The sequence below is a fragment of the Drosophila persimilis genome, unplaced genomic scaffold (genome assembly GCF_003286085.1).
Source record: "Drosophila persimilis strain 14011-0111.01,24,50 unplaced genomic scaffold, DperRS2 tig00000191-arrow-pilon, whole genome shotgun sequence".
NCBI classification, from domain to species: Eukaryota; Metazoa; Arthropoda; class Insecta; order Diptera; family Drosophilidae; genus Drosophila; species Drosophila persimilis.
Window position 1 is genome coordinate 12,775,694 of NW_020825298.1, and position 14,112 is coordinate 12,789,805.

General features: G+C 46.0%; 3 protein-coding genes across 4 annotated transcripts; 1 reads left to right on the forward strand and 2 right to left on the reverse strand.

The window, feature by feature from the left end:
* Positions 1–192: 192 nt before the first annotated feature.
* On the reverse strand, positions 193–3,297 carry LOC6589217 (transmembrane protein 184C). 2 transcript variants are annotated; one of them, XM_026988908.1, is made up of 6 exons: positions 2,694–3,297; positions 2,292–2,569; positions 2,007–2,213; positions 1,846–1,942; positions 1,456–1,786; positions 193–1,341 (listed from the first exon to the last, which is right to left on the reverse strand). In XM_026988908.1, exons 1-6 carry the CDS (start codon positions 2,991–2,993, stop codon positions 1,055–1,057), a joined length of 1,500 nt encoding a protein of 499 aa, XP_026844709.1. In that variant the 5' UTR covers positions 2,994–3,297; the 3' UTR covers positions 193–1,054. The 2 variants fall into 2 exon arrangements, with proteins under 2 accessions (XP_026844709.1, XP_026844708.1); XM_026988907.1 differs by having other exon boundaries at positions 193–1,344; positions 2,694–3,296.
* A 598-nt stretch (positions 3,298–3,895) lies between these two features.
* Positions 3,896–6,803, reverse strand: LOC6589022. The gene is made up of 4 exons (XM_026988340.1): positions 5,523–6,803; positions 5,172–5,458; positions 4,708–5,110; positions 3,896–4,645 (listed from the first exon to the last, which is right to left on the reverse strand). The coding sequence occupies exons 1-4, from the start codon at positions 6,649–6,651 to the stop codon at positions 4,323–4,325; spliced, it is 2,142 nt and encodes a 713-aa protein (XP_026844141.1). The 5' UTR covers positions 6,652–6,803; the 3' UTR covers positions 3,896–4,322.
* Positions 6,804–7,345: 542 nt separating this feature from the next.
* On the forward strand, positions 7,346–8,224 carry LOC6589021 (60S ribosomal protein L13). The gene is made up of 3 exons (XM_002014404.2): positions 7,346–7,606; positions 7,672–7,977; positions 8,040–8,224. Exons 1-3 carry the CDS (start codon positions 7,364–7,366, stop codon positions 8,142–8,144), a joined length of 654 nt encoding a protein of 217 aa, XP_002014440.1. The 5' UTR covers positions 7,346–7,363; the 3' UTR covers positions 8,145–8,224.
* The last annotated feature ends 5,888 nt before the right edge of the window (positions 8,225–14,112 follow it).

Consider the following 14,112-nt stretch of genomic DNA (forward strand, 5'->3'; position numbering starts at 1 on the left):
AGAAATCAGTAAGCTTGCCACAATAAGGTGAGGGGAGGAATGTGTGTATAAACAACAACTTCACACTAATCAAAATACAATTTAGGATAGCGCAAATTAAAAATCAAGAAAGTAGTATCCGATCATGGATGCAGTAAAGTGCAGTAAAATAAAAATAATGCAAATGATACAAACATAAAAGGCGGTGGCAAATATTTTCCAATATTATTATTGAGACGTATATTAGATTTACAATAACAATTTCTATTTAAATATGTATAAAGTACGCCCTTTTCTGACCGGCGGCAGTCACAAAATTCACAATCGGTTCAGGCATGTTTCAATAAACTATTTGGCCTAGCGGATATAAGTATAAAAATGTATAATTTAGGTGTTCCAGGAGTTGATTACAGGGGTTTACACTACAGCCAGCTAAGAGCTAATACCCTCATCTGTGGAATAAAGGGTGTATGCACGTATGTCGCATGCTTTCTCGGTGTAAACCATACGATTGCTATGAAAAATCCTTTGTTACTATCGAATTACAAATTAAGGCCACAATTTCAAAGACCCCATCCGATGGGGTTGCTAGAAAGGTTGCTTCGAATGAGTATTTTAAAACTAATATTTGCATTTGCCAAACCGATGACCAAATGACTAATCAACTAAATCAGAATATTGGGAAGTAATAAATATAAGAATGGGAATAACTGAAGAAGAATTAAAGTCCAATAAGTCAGTTTTCTAGGATCTAGGTGATGTACTCTCGATCGCGGCGACGCCGCGTCGTTGAGGCAACAACAACAACCGGATGCTGTTCCTCCTGTTCGTCAATATCGTCACCGTCGTCGTTGTCATCGTCTCCGTCATCGTCCTCATCCCCAGCTGTTGAATTCGACCACTCGGATTGATTACTGCACGTGGCGCTGAATTTCAAACTGCTGGACATGCCAAATGAAACGGACAGCGAGGCGCTCAGTGAAGAGGCGTTCAAATTTTGACTAACATCTACACCATCTTCGTCCTCGAACGCATCGTCGATATGCGGGTGCTGGTGCTGGTAATGATAGCGGTGTCACCTGCCCGCTCCCGCTCCCAGCAGAAGTGCATAGTCGTCGTTCGACTCGGGTATGGGGGCTGCCGATGAAGCAGCTCCAGCGACTGGTACTAGGCGCAAAAAGCTGCTCCCACCAGCCCCCACGAAATGCTGCTGCTGCTCATCGCGTTCCCGCTCGCGCTCCCGCTCTCGAAGATGCTGAGTTTCACGCTGACGCGGTGACGGCTGTGACCTCGCACCCGGCAAGTGCAGTTGTTGTTGTTGGTAGTTGTTGCTATTACTATTATCACCAGCCCCGTCTGCGCCTGCTAAAGGATATTGAGATTGGGCGTGAGTTTGATTTGGATCGGTAAGGATGTTCAGTTTCCCCACATCGACGGGCACAACCAAGCGACTTGATGTGGCCCCATACATGTTACCTGATTGAGTGGAACTGCCGGAGAGCTGCTGATCCTGCCGCTTGCTGATTAAGTACTCGGACTCACTGCTGGAGCGTCGGGGACCCCGTGCCAGGGGCTGATAGGTGCTGCGACCCTGAAAACGGCGGCTTAATGTGCTGCCCACCACGCCCAAATGCTCAGTGACATCCTCTTGCATGTCCGATATGTCCATCATGGAGAGAAAAGCACGACACCAGCTATGATTGGGATTATTCCAATACTGCGGCGAGTTAATGTGGAACGGATGGTGCGGGAAGCTGTAGATGTGAGCTACGGCAGCGATAAACATCTCAATGCAAATGAGAAAGTTCTGGCAAGAGGTTAATCACAGGTTCAAACTGATCCGCAAACATCTCACTGACTACTCACTTGCAGCATGGATGCCAGATTGGTCTCGCCCACATCTGAGCCGAATATGTCCTTGATAATGCCATAGTAAACCAGGACATTGAGAAGCACTCCTTGGCTGTGATCGAGATGATCCGAATAATAAAGCTGAATTCGAAGGATCAAGAGAGATCAACACTTACAAGAAGGAAAAGAACACCACAGCCTTGATGCACAGAAACTTAGGAATGGGCTTCATGGGCTTTAAATCCTCCTTGTTAGCACGATAGAAGAGCACCAGGCAGTACATGGCCACGAACTGGGAGATGTTGTTAACGACTATGATGTACGGAAAGGCCACATTGCCAGCGAACTCTCCCTCGCCATAGACGCCGCACAGCTCACAGATGCTACTCGACACAGGGGGCAAGAAATTCGGAACTACAGGAAGTGTAATAGGCAAGACACGAGGATTCTTTAGCACTCACACAGAAATGAATGTGGTTATGGGTCGCACGACGGTGTACTGGAGAATGCCGTGCTTGCAGTTGTGGATGAATTCGCGACCCATAATCCAGGGACGCATGCAGCAGAGGGGGAAAAAGTGATTCACCTGCGGCTTGTACACCATGGTTATCTCCAAGTCCATGTTGAGATTCAGGTAGTTAAGCAGGTAAACCATGAAGTTGTAGATTACGTACGCCTCATAGCACTCGCGCAACGAGTCCACGTAGATCGAATGTTTCGGAAAGAACAGACCAATCCACTGTGAGACAGAAAAACAGTATTAGATTTCAGATACAGGTGCGCTCAATGCTTCGACGCAGAAGCCGACTTGTGGTTTCAGTTTCTGATTCGATGCCAGTTTCGCTTTCGTCTGACCCACTTACCGCGTTCAAAGCGTAGATGGGCACCATCCACAGTATACGTATGATGTGCTTCTGCAGAATGGGCTTCGTGAAATGTATGACGTGTTGTATGATGTGCCATATTGACACAGGCACCGCCGATAGCACAAACAATCCGCCAATGAGTATCAATTGATCGTTGCGCTGGAAGCCGTCCTTCACAGAGTTCACGATGAGCAGGGGCACCACAATGATCGCGAATATACCATAGGTGACAATCAGCAGCGGGCGTATCCAGATGCGCCAATCCTCGCAGAAGTGACGTATATCCAGGCGACACATCTTTCTTTCCGGACTTCCCTCTAGAAGAGCTCTCGACGGCGATTTTTCACAGCCGAAGTTTTGCCGAGTTTTTGCTTTCGTTGTCAAACGACAAAACAACAAAGCAACAAAGCTGTTGCCGTTGCCGCCGCCGCCCTGTATCTGTTTTCGCTGGGTTGTCGTCGTCGTTGCCGTTTTTCTCGGTAATTTATATTCCCCGGATTTTGCACCCACGCAACTGATGGCTTCTGCGGCACATTTTCAGCTATATCTTCCTTGCAATGTAAAAGCTCAACGCTTTCTTTAGCTACAATATTTATTATTTGTTAGTTTTATTTCCCTTTCCACTGCAAATCAGTGTGACCGCGGATTTATCGCTAAAATATACAGTCCGACCCACAAAAATGTACCAAAATATACCGTCTCATTTTAAAAATATACCGTATGACGAACTGAAGTGCTACTATACATATTCCTCCTTAATGATATTCCGTCGAATATTACTAGCTTGATGGATCTCTCAGCCCTGCCCACATAATTGTATCCAATTAATGAACCTATTTTCTACTTGACTGATTTATTACTGGTACTCCCATTTATTGTATTTTGACTAAAACAAGGTTTAAACAAAAATGTTCAACAAAAAAACAGCCGCAATGTTGTCACGTTAATGGTTATTTACTTGAGGACAGTGTTGTAAATCGTTTAACCGTGTCGTAAACGCGATAAGTGTGAAATTCATGTAAAATTCCCCATTTACTAAATTCCCGCGGAAATTTAGAAATAAGTCCCATCCTTGTATGGTGCATGGGAATGTGTATGCAATTATTTAGTAAAGCCTTTGCCGACATGCAAACCGAACTCTGCAGAACAACTAGCCCACGAGACAAGCTAGGTCATCTGGATACATATACATACTTTCATATTGTGGTTATTATAATTTATTGTAATATTATAATTGTATTAAACAATAATACTTAGATTAAATGATATTGGGCCAGAAAATAAACAAATTACATTATACATATATTGGGGCGTGTTCAAAATGTACACACAACATGCCTGATTCTCCAGCGTACGGCCAAGTCCGGCTTTTCATTGTTTTCATTATTTTTCAATTTAATTATAATTCCAATTGGCAGCGCCCATCGTAGTCATATACACACAGATTAGATTAAATTTAGGTTTAAAAGGAAAGTTAAAAATAATGCATTTCGTTATGCATCTAGTAGAAACAGAATTATTCAATTTCTTCATTTCTACATTTAGAAGAAACACTGAATTCTTCATTTTCTTTCGATTACGATTACGAAAAAAAAGCTACATTATCCAGCGATTCCCGCTGTGTAATTAATTGTTGTGATGATGCAAAAACAATATCGCGTCGATTTGGTTTCCGGTGAGCATGGAACGCTTATTGAAATCATTAATCTGCTCTCGCAAAGGCTTCTTGAAGCTTAGGGTCACCACGCCGGGCACACTCTGATATAAGGTGGCGAGATCGCGCAGCGTTGCATAAATATGTCCCATTTTGAGCCACCACTCAATGGGGGACTCATCCAACTGAACGATTACCTCGTTACGGTAACGTTTCAAATCAGTTTCCACAGTGCAGTCGGCATCCCGCTTGGGTGGGTTTGGAATCTCGGCAACATCAAACAAAAGTTCCAGCTCTATAGAATGGTTCGTAATTATGAACTGGCGGTCCAAAGATGCACATTCTTCCAATACTTACTCGACTTCTTAGCATTACTGCCAGCTGAGCTATTTCTTGGTTCTGCCTTGATGGTAACCGTTGGCGAAGTGTTCACGGAGGTAGTAGCCGCCACTTCTGTTGGGTCGCCGCTCGATCCGCCGAACGTTTTGTTGTATTTCTGGGTCAGCATACGGACACACCTGTCCAGGTTCTCAATGGTGGTCAGCCGATGGAATCGGGGATCGAGCAGTGCAGCGCTGGTCAGATTGTCGTTTGATATAACGTAGCTCTGCAGCACACCAGCTATGGTGCGCTTTATGTTCATCATCAGGGAATCGTCCTGCTCAACAATGCCAAGTTTCTTAATCAGTATCTTTGATGTTATGGGCGACAGCATGCTGCATAGCGGAATATCCTCGCCCCGCAATGTGTCCAATGCAATCTAGAGAACAGTTAAGCTTTTAAAAAGATATTCAGTTGTCGATTAAGTTGAGAGAGCCTACCACCAACGCGCTGAGCGCCTCTGTCACGATTTTGGCCGTCATCACTAGTTGATCCATGTCTTCGGACCACGAAATGGATTCGGTAAAGAACTTCAACATCTCATACAGGGTCCAAGGGAAATGCTCATTGTACGAGGGCAGCTCCGATACCTTCGAGCTAATCTCGGCCGAATGCCGCTGGATGATGTCCTTCACCTGCTCCAGAAGTGTGGCCACCTCCTCTATGTCAAACACTCGAAGCAAACATTTGTCAATAACCGAGACATAGCACAGTACAACGGGAATATCTGCAACACGATTGGGATTCATAAGTTAACTCTATATTTTACGGCATACGCATTCCGGACATACTCTTTTCCTTCAAGTAGCTGTACAGAAAGTCTTCTTCGTCGTCGTAATTGACGATTACAAGGGTGCAGTTGGTCAAGTAGAAGTCGGTAAGCAGATCGTCAAAGACGATGTAATCATTGTACTCCACTGTCGCATACAAGGCGCTGCGAACGGACTGGGTCTCCTCGTCGAGATAGTGGTGGTAGATGGTAAGGAAACGACGCTGCTCCACATTTATCCAACGCTCAAAGGCCAGCGAAAAGGGTTTCTCGGCACTGAACTCTCGTGTAATGTCTCCGATCTCCAAAAACTTGGAGGCATGCATCTCGCTCAGGAGAGAATCGACCTTCTCCATATCGGGCATGCACGCAGCGTTGCCCATGGCCTGCCGTACAAAATCGCTGAAACCCACATCGTAGAGCGTCTCCACATTGCGCACATCCTTTATGACTATGTCGGTCAAGGCCTCTGCCAAGTTGGCTATGTTTGGCGATGAGTAGCCGCCATCCTCGTGCTTAATGGGCCGACTGTGGTGCAGAGCACCCGGAGGGCGCCCAACTTTACCTACCCTTCGCTGAAACTTTGGCTCCAAACTAACCGTGCGCTCCTCCTCCTCGACCACATTATCAGATTCGTCGTAGGTGAACGGCACCATAGTTTCGTACAGTAGGGTCTGAGACGATGATTCCTCCTCGGCCTGCATGGCGGCGGTGGCTACGGCGGCCTCGTCCATTTCGTCGTCCGATGCATTGTCGTGATTGCGATTATTAATAAACTCTAGCTTCACGCGTCGTGTGGAGACGTTCCTCTTCGAGAGCGGCGGATGGGCGACGTTGCGCGGCGTTTTTCGCGGCGGCACTTGGATGTCGTGTTCCTGGCAGAGGTCCCTGAAAAGATCCTTGTGGCGATGCTGCAAGTGGGCCCGCAAGTTGGTCGTATTGCCGTGGTTGGTCAGCACCTTGTGGCACTTGATGCACACCACGTTCTGCTTGGTGATTACCTCGTTGTTGTCGTTGGAGGGAAAGCCAAAATAGCGCCAGTAGACGCTCTTCATTTTCGGCGAGTACAGTTTGGAAAAGTTGAGCTGCGAGACATCTTCATATTTGAGCTCATTAACTGCAGCGGGGGACGCGGCGACTTCGTCACTCATCTTGATTTCGGTTTTATTTATTTTGATTATGACTTCCAATGCGAGAAGCGCGCAATTTCTCGATTATAGATAGATAGTCAATAGTTTTTTATCTGTATCAGAAGTACAGTACAGAGTTGCCACGCGACACGGCAGCTACGGCAAATGCTTTACTTAAATGCTTAAAATGCACGAAACTTGCGGGAATTATTTTTGGTTTCTTTTAAAATCTATTTGCAGCTACAATGCCACTTTAATGCGACCAACACATTAATAACTCTGAATTTAATTGAAAACAGTGCTAAAACAGTGTTAACACTGATTGCATCACCAATCGATAGCTGGGGAAATTTAAGCCTCTGCTGGGAATTTTCGAAGGGAAATTTTCGTTCATTCCGCGACGTGAAGTTGGCTGCGATTTCCTTTTTAATTCGCTGTTGGGAAGAAAAGGTGCGTGAATTTTTGTTCGCCAATGGAAATAATAGAAAATGACACTAAAGTGGGCCTAAAACATTGGAATTGACTGTGTAAAATGTGCAGATACCATTTAGACATTATTTGCTCCATGGAAATGACAGCAAGGAGTGCTAAAGTGTGCCTCAAACAAATGGAATATGCCCAGCCACGTGGGCCAGGAAATGCAGTGCCGCTGCTTGGTTATGCCGCAGCGTTCGTTCACAAATCCATTCAATTAATGTTTACTTCTCTGTTGCAGCCAATCTAAACCGCCAAGATGGGTAAGGGAAATAATATGATTCCAAACCAGCACTACCACAAGTGGTGGCAGCGTCATGTGAAGACCTGGTTCAACCAGCCTGCGCGTAAACACCGCAGACACGAGAACCGCGTCAAGAAGGCCAAGGCTGTGTTCCCCCGCCCAGCCAGTGGTGCTCTGCGCCCCGTGGTCCGTTGCCCCACCATCCGCTACCACACAAAATTGCGTACCGGCCGTGGTTTCACCCTGGAGGAGCTGAAGGTGAGCTTATCACAAAAAATATATTTTCAAAATACACATCAAATTGTATTTTCTCGTATCCTCAGGGCGCTGGCGTCAGCGCTAAATTCGCCAAGACCATTGGCATTGCTGTTGACTTCCGTCGCAAGAACAAATCCCTGGAGTCGCGTCAGCGCAACATCCAGCGCCTCAAGGAGTACAGAAGCAAGCTGATTCTGTTCCCCATCAACGAGAAGAAGATCCGAAAGGGTGAATCTTCCGTGGAGGAATGCAAGCTGGCCACCCAGCTCAGGGGACCCATTATGCCCATCAAGGCCGAAAAGCCCGTGGTTGAGTTCCGTGAAGTTACCAAGGATGAGAAGAAGTTCAAGGCTTTCGCTACTCTGCGCAAGGTATGTTCTTTGACTTTTTGACAAACAGAAGTGCATATTTTACAAATTTAAACATCTTTCAGGCTCGTACTGATGCTCGTTTGGTTGGCATCCGCGCTAAGCGCGCTAAGGAGGCAGCTGAGAGCGAGGAGGGAGCCAAGGGCGATCCCAAGAAGGCCAAGAAGTAAGCTGCATCTGGCCCTGAGAGTTCTGTCTATAATAACAACCAGAATAAATTAAATAAAATTAGTTTTTTCTTAAACGTGAATTTACCTATCTATTCATTCATTCATGTGCCAATACTAGAGAAAAGATATCGATATTCCCAAGGCGAATGGTGGCAATTGATGGTCTGCCGCGCTATTCAAATTTCATGATAAACTTTGAATTTCTGTTTCTGTAGGTACATATATGTATTGAATCACTTTACGGGAGACCTAAAATAGCTTTGTGTAGTTTAGACCTTAACAAATTCTACTGCATCTATTATTAGCGGCTATATAACAATGTGGAGGTTGTACCTCTCGTATTGAATCCTTGGATCGCAGCAATTTGAGATCAGCTTTTTAATGAACAACTTATATCGCAACTGTTTTATCGTTAAGAAACGATGTGCCGCTTTGGTGATTGATTGCTTTTGTGCAAGTGCAACCCATCCAGAGCACTACAAATATGATATCTAGAGGTTTGACCTCATGATCACAGAATTCAAGACTTAATCGGCTTGGGCTAATTGATGGCGCAACCCTCAGTTATTTTCCATATGCCAGCAAAGGACTTAAATCATAGCCAAACATGGCCACATGCGAGGTCCAAACAGCAATGTGAGCATATTCATCCTACATCCACATCCCTACAGATGTATGTAAAAGTGTAATTTCTCGAGTGAAGGAAAAAGGGTTGCACCTTCTGAACCCAATTGCAGACTGCGGACAAGCCAATTCAATTATCGGGTGGCACGAACGTCGATGAGGATGCTGGAGAGCCACCGAGACCCAAGCCAACCCGCACCTTGGGCCTTGTTTATGCATTTCACTGATTTTTATTTCACTTAACCTTGTTTACTTCTCTCTATGGATGCAGGGCAGGACAAGGGCTGGGTCGCTTGCCTCGGTGTAGTGTCAACTGCATTCAAATTTTTATTATTGAAATTTATGAGCGCAAAAGTGATTTTCCACATAGTTTTCCTGCCACCCCTTGATTTTTTTTGTGGTTTTTTTTTGGGTTGTTGTTTCTGTTTCCGTTTCTGCTTTGTTTCGTTCTTGTTTATGGGCCATGCTGGTGGCTACTGGGGTGGATCGAGGAGTGGTTGAATCGGTAAACAAGGAAACGGGGAACAGTTCTGCCGTAATTGGCAATTGTTTTTCTATTTTTGTGTGCTGTGTGTCACCTTCGTCCTGGTGACAGTTGCCGGCGAAACTTTTTTGCAACATGTGCGCTCGGGCGACAAATCAAATGCAGATTTTCCCGTGCGGTTCATTTGAATGAAGGATGTGGATGTGGATGTGGATGCGGATGCGAATGCGGTGGCTGCCAATGACAATGTTGCTGGCAGAAAGTTAGTGGAAAGATTGAAATTTAATTTCTGTGACCCCTTTAACGGCCTTTCACTTTTTTCTTAAATGTAAAATCGATTTTCTGTTAAATCTAAAGCGCTGAAATATCCGCATAATTGATGTTCGGTCGCAGCTCCTCATCCCACCCCATCTGCATCCACTGCAACAGCAGTGGCTTAATCTGCATGTGAGTTGCGAGTGCCCTTGCTCTGGATCAAAACATACAGATGTACATACATATGCACACACACACGTAGAAGTACACATGTGCACCATAAACGCAATCAGTGCTTAATGATCCATACGGCAATTGGATTAGTGCCCGCCGCCACCGCCTGCCTGCCAGGCAAACAAGCAGACAGCGGAGCAGGAGCACAAGGAACCTTCGCTAACTGTGATGCCGATTTGCATTTGAGAGATATTCAGATTGAGATGCTGTCTCTGCAAATGTTCGATAATACTTTCACTGATGCTGATTAACACTTGCTTAATTGCAGATTTCTGGGGACTCTAAGAAATAGAAGTGCCTTAAATTTAAAATGGATTGGCAGACTATGCCATAAGCGTACTATATCCATGATGCATTCCCTCATCCGCTTTCGAGTGCAGCCATCAATTTTATCCCTAGCTAATCCATGACCTTCCCATCGGGTGTGCATGCCTCACTCCTCCCCCCACAGCCATTGCGCAAACAATAAAATGCTTATTATTTTTCCATAAAAAACCACCCAAAAAACCAAACAAATTAATCAAATATGCAAATAAGGGGGAGAGGAAGAGGAACAGGGCCGTGTTCCCATATTTTCACGCATCATCTATCAAAAATTGGCACGCCATAAAAAGCGCAGGCAATGCAAATGAAAGGACCCTCAGCCCATACCTATGGGATGGATCGTAGGCTGTTGCCATTTCATAGCTAATCGAAGGGCCAAGCACTTGGGTCGATTATGCGATCAATGGAAGGAGCCCGATGCTAGAAAAACAAATCGTAAAAAAGGCAAATTGCAAACCCGAGAGGCGGACAAATGGCCGTGAATATCGAAATCGAATTAGAATCACAATGGGCGGGAAATATTCGCATATGCAAAACATAATTGGCGGAAAATATGCAAATGAGGTGCGACAGGAGGAAAGTGCGCACTCGTCAGTACAATGGTTGTGTGTTCCTTCCACTTCCTTCGGGGAGTTGAACGGCCTCTGGGAGGGCCCCATTCGAGACGCCTTTGACCCCGTCAGCTCGCGGCAAATATGTGGACAATAGGCGTAAGGTTAAACAATAACAACCACAAGAACGATGCACTTTGGGGTGGGCGCCGTGCCCCAAAACGTTGCAAGCCAAAGCACTTAAACGCGGGGCAGGGGCAGGGGCAGAGTAAATTGCGAGTTTGATTATTGATTTTGAAATATTTTATGTGTGAGAAGCAGCACCGGGCTGGATACGCACTTTGCCAAAATCCGCGATACGACAGCAGAAGAGCAGCACAAACATTTGAACGTTCGTTCGGTCTACTTTCTATTGAGATACAGTTGCCAGCAAATCCGAAAACCTCTGCCAAGAACCAGCGATGTGCAAAGCTGGTTTATAGAAGGATTCACATTCAGTTTCATTGATCTTCCTTCTCCTATCCCAGCAGATATGCACATGGCGCTATCATATCATGAAAAACAAACCTAAAATGTGTTCAAGTGTTTGCGGACAGCAGTCTGTCCTGTCCAACTCCTTCGCCCGGCTGTCTGCGAGCGGAAGAGCCAATCCAGAAGCCCAAAGCAATTACGCAACTGTCCAAAAGTACAGAAAATTAAATTCCGGACAGAGCTACACAGGGCACAGGCCACAGCCCAGCCCAGCCGCAGCCGCAGCCCAGTTTATCGCATAATCAAAAACAGACAACAGATTTAAATTTTTAACTAAAAAACACATGTTCGTATATGTTCCAGAGCAGCAGGACACCACCACCCATCCACCATCCAGACACCACACACCACACACCGCACCAGACGAACCCAACCACAAGTGTAATCACAAGTGAAACATTTGAATGCTTTGAATGTCGGACAGACCGCTCTAAAATCAAGTGTCTGTGTGTAATGCGATATTTAAATTTTTACCCCGAAAAAAGTGTGCATAAAAAACGGTCAGATAGGAGATGGATCTATGGATATATGGAGGAGTGGTGGGTTGTGCCCTAAACCTGCTAATGTAAATACAATAGAGAGCTACTTGAAGTGATCCCCAGATCATTTACTCATTTACTCACGCCACCAACCACAGCAACCACCCCACAGCCCATCCTCCCTCCCTCCCCATTCGGATGAAGCAACCCCTTGCCGGAGCCGACAAAAAAGGTCGTCGGCTGACTTTCAATTAATCAAATTATCGCGCGCCCGTTCGAGGATGGGAGGATGGGTGATTGAGAGGGTGGGCCAGCCACTCGAAAACTGCAGATGGGAGGATGGGAGGAGGAACATTTGTCCACTTTTTGCAATTTGTACAGGTCAAACTTTGGGCTCCGGATCGGTTTTCCGTTCTGTAAACTTCTGATTGTTGCTATTTGTCGTGTGCGGCGGCAGCCAGCGTCAATAAATTGTCAAAATCTGTCAAAAATTTTAATGACTGTGTGACGGATAATAACCGAAAATCGATTTGTTCAAGGCGGTCTATTGATTTCGATTGAGTTTGCAATTTAGTTTCCATTTGAACCATTTTTTTGGTCACTGTTGTGGACGTTTTTATGGATAGCCAAAAGAAGGCCAAACAATCGACTCATGATCCGGGGGCAATTTTAGAGTTTTTAGCGTCAGTCGGAAATATTTCATCCAGCTGGAAAATCCAGGCATGTGGGCGATGGTCCTTCGAGAGGAGGGCGACAGTTCGAAGTTTGAAATATTTAATGAACCTATTTTCAGTGGAACTTCCACTCCCATTACTGACTTTCACCTCGCCAAACCGCGATTCTCGGAACTTTCGCACTTGTCTATTGACGCCTGCAAGTGCAGGACTACCCCTGCCCGCACCCAGCCAGGATGTCCGTTTGATTGTCTGGCACAAAATCAGTGCTGTTGTCTAACCCTTTGGCTCTACAATCGGGAATGAAAGGGTACCAAGCGATAAATGACAATGACAACAGCCAAGAGCAAACCGCATCTGCATCCCGAGTCAATGGTTGTATAACATGCATAAATTATCGTACAACTGTAACAGTCGCGCATATTTCGGTTCATTAGGGGACAGCACCACCATTGCCATGCCCTTGGTCTGGAGTGGTCTGCCCTGGCCTTAACCCTTCTATTCCCGGACATATGCAAAATAATGCCGCATCATTAGTGCGTGCGGCGGTGGCAACAACAATGGGCAAGGGTTGCAAGTGGAGCACGTGTCGCGGAGAACCGCGTAGATGCGGTTCTGGACAGGACATGGGAATCGTGGCAGAGTGTGTCTGGCATTTTCACGTGTCGATGTTCACATCAGGATAACCTTTGCTGCCGCTGAAGTTAAAGGCTTGAGAGGCAAGCGGGGAGACCAAATGGAATCCGAAGAAGCCTTCCTTTACTCACAATTCCCATTACGCGCATCGCTCCCCAAAAATCTGTTCTATTTAGGATTCCACGCCTCCGGTTCTTGGCTTAACGCCCTCACCACGCATTTCTCTTCCTTCTTGGCCCGAGAAACGAGTATTTTCCCACAGGCAAAAACCAAAGGAACCACAAAAAGTGTTGACCTTGTTAAGTTTTGGCAAGAATCCATCCATGGGCAAGGCCAGGCGTTACCAGTTACCTGCCCGGGTAGAGTTTGGACGGAGGGTCTGGGCTGGAGAGGTACTCACTGGACAAGGCTTCATCGACTCATAATTCACGCCGTCAGAGAGGCCTCCGAAGAGTATAAATCACCGTCCTTTGGAGAGCACGAACATCCAGCGGTATCTCAGTATATCTCTAATAATGATATCAGAGCACGCTCTATGTCGTTAGAGCACTTGATTGCCTCCTGCCTCCGATCGCTTCCCCCCGAAAAGCATTTGGGCTTTTCTCAGGCCCCTTTCCCTTTTTCAAGCGGAGGGATCGTGACACCATCTTCGACCTGCAGTCGCAACCTACAATGAGGAGGATCTTCATCCGAATACTCCTCCTCCCTCTTCCACGTCAACAACTAAGGAAGAAACAGCAAAGCGCAGTGTTGGATAGAGAGCAAGAGGCGAGGTTCGCTCTTTCTCTTTCTTCTCCCACGAAACGATAAATACACCAATAACAACAGCAACAGACTCCCAGAAGATGCCATCGCCTTGATCCAAGCGCAAGCGCAAGTCCAAGTCCAAGGCATATGCATATAAGAAACTGCGACAATGATGATCATCATCATCATTATCATCCGACGAGCGACGATGTGATTGAAACAAAACATCTTATTATTACCTTCGACCGACCGAAGGAACGACCCCGTGCGACCCTGATGGGGGGACGGGGACCCCGAACGAGGAAACGAGGCAATAAGGAGGAAAAAAACAAAGAGTTTGCAAAAATAATTCCCACGCTCTCTGGCCAGAGGTAGGGGCAGAGACAGGGGCAGGGGCAGGGGCACAGAGGCAGCCTTTTGTCGTCGTCT

Bases quoted from the DNA above. Each gene is read 5' to 3' on its own strand.
- LOC6589217 (XM_026988907.1), bottom strand. From the start codon at position 2,993: ATGTGTCGCCTGGATATACGTCACTTCTGCGAGGATTGGCGCATCTGG. The intron at 1,943-2,006 runs GTAAGTGTTGAT...TCTCGATCACAG, and splicing joins GTGGTGTTCTTTTCCTTCTT to CCAAGGAGTGCTTCTCAATG. The intron at 1,345-1,455 runs GTAACATGTATG...AATATCCTTTAG, and splicing joins CGGCAGTTCCACTCAATCAG to CAGGCGCAGACGGGGCTGGT.
- LOC6589022 (XM_026988340.1), bottom strand. From the start codon at position 6,651: ATGAGTGACGAAGTCGCCGCGTCCCCCGCTGCAGTTAATGAGCTCAAA. The intron at 5,459-5,522 runs GTATGTCCGGAA...ATCGTGTTGCAG, and splicing joins CAGCTACTTGAAGGAAAAGA to ATATTCCCGTTGTACTGTGC. The intron at 4,646-4,707 runs GTAAGTATTGGA...ACCATTCTATAG, and splicing joins CAGTAATGCTAAGAAGTCGA to AGCTGGAACTTTTGTTTGAT.
- LOC6589021 (XM_002014404.2), top strand. From the start codon at position 7,364: ATGGGTAAGGGAAATAATATGATTCCAAACCAGCACTACCACAAGTGG. The intron at 7,607-7,671 runs GTGAGCTTATCA...TCGTATCCTCAG, and splicing joins TCACCCTGGAGGAGCTGAAG to GGCGCTGGCGTCAGCGCTAA. The intron at 7,978-8,039 runs GTATGTTCTTTG...AACATCTTTCAG, and splicing joins CTTTCGCTACTCTGCGCAAG to GCTCGTACTGATGCTCGTTT.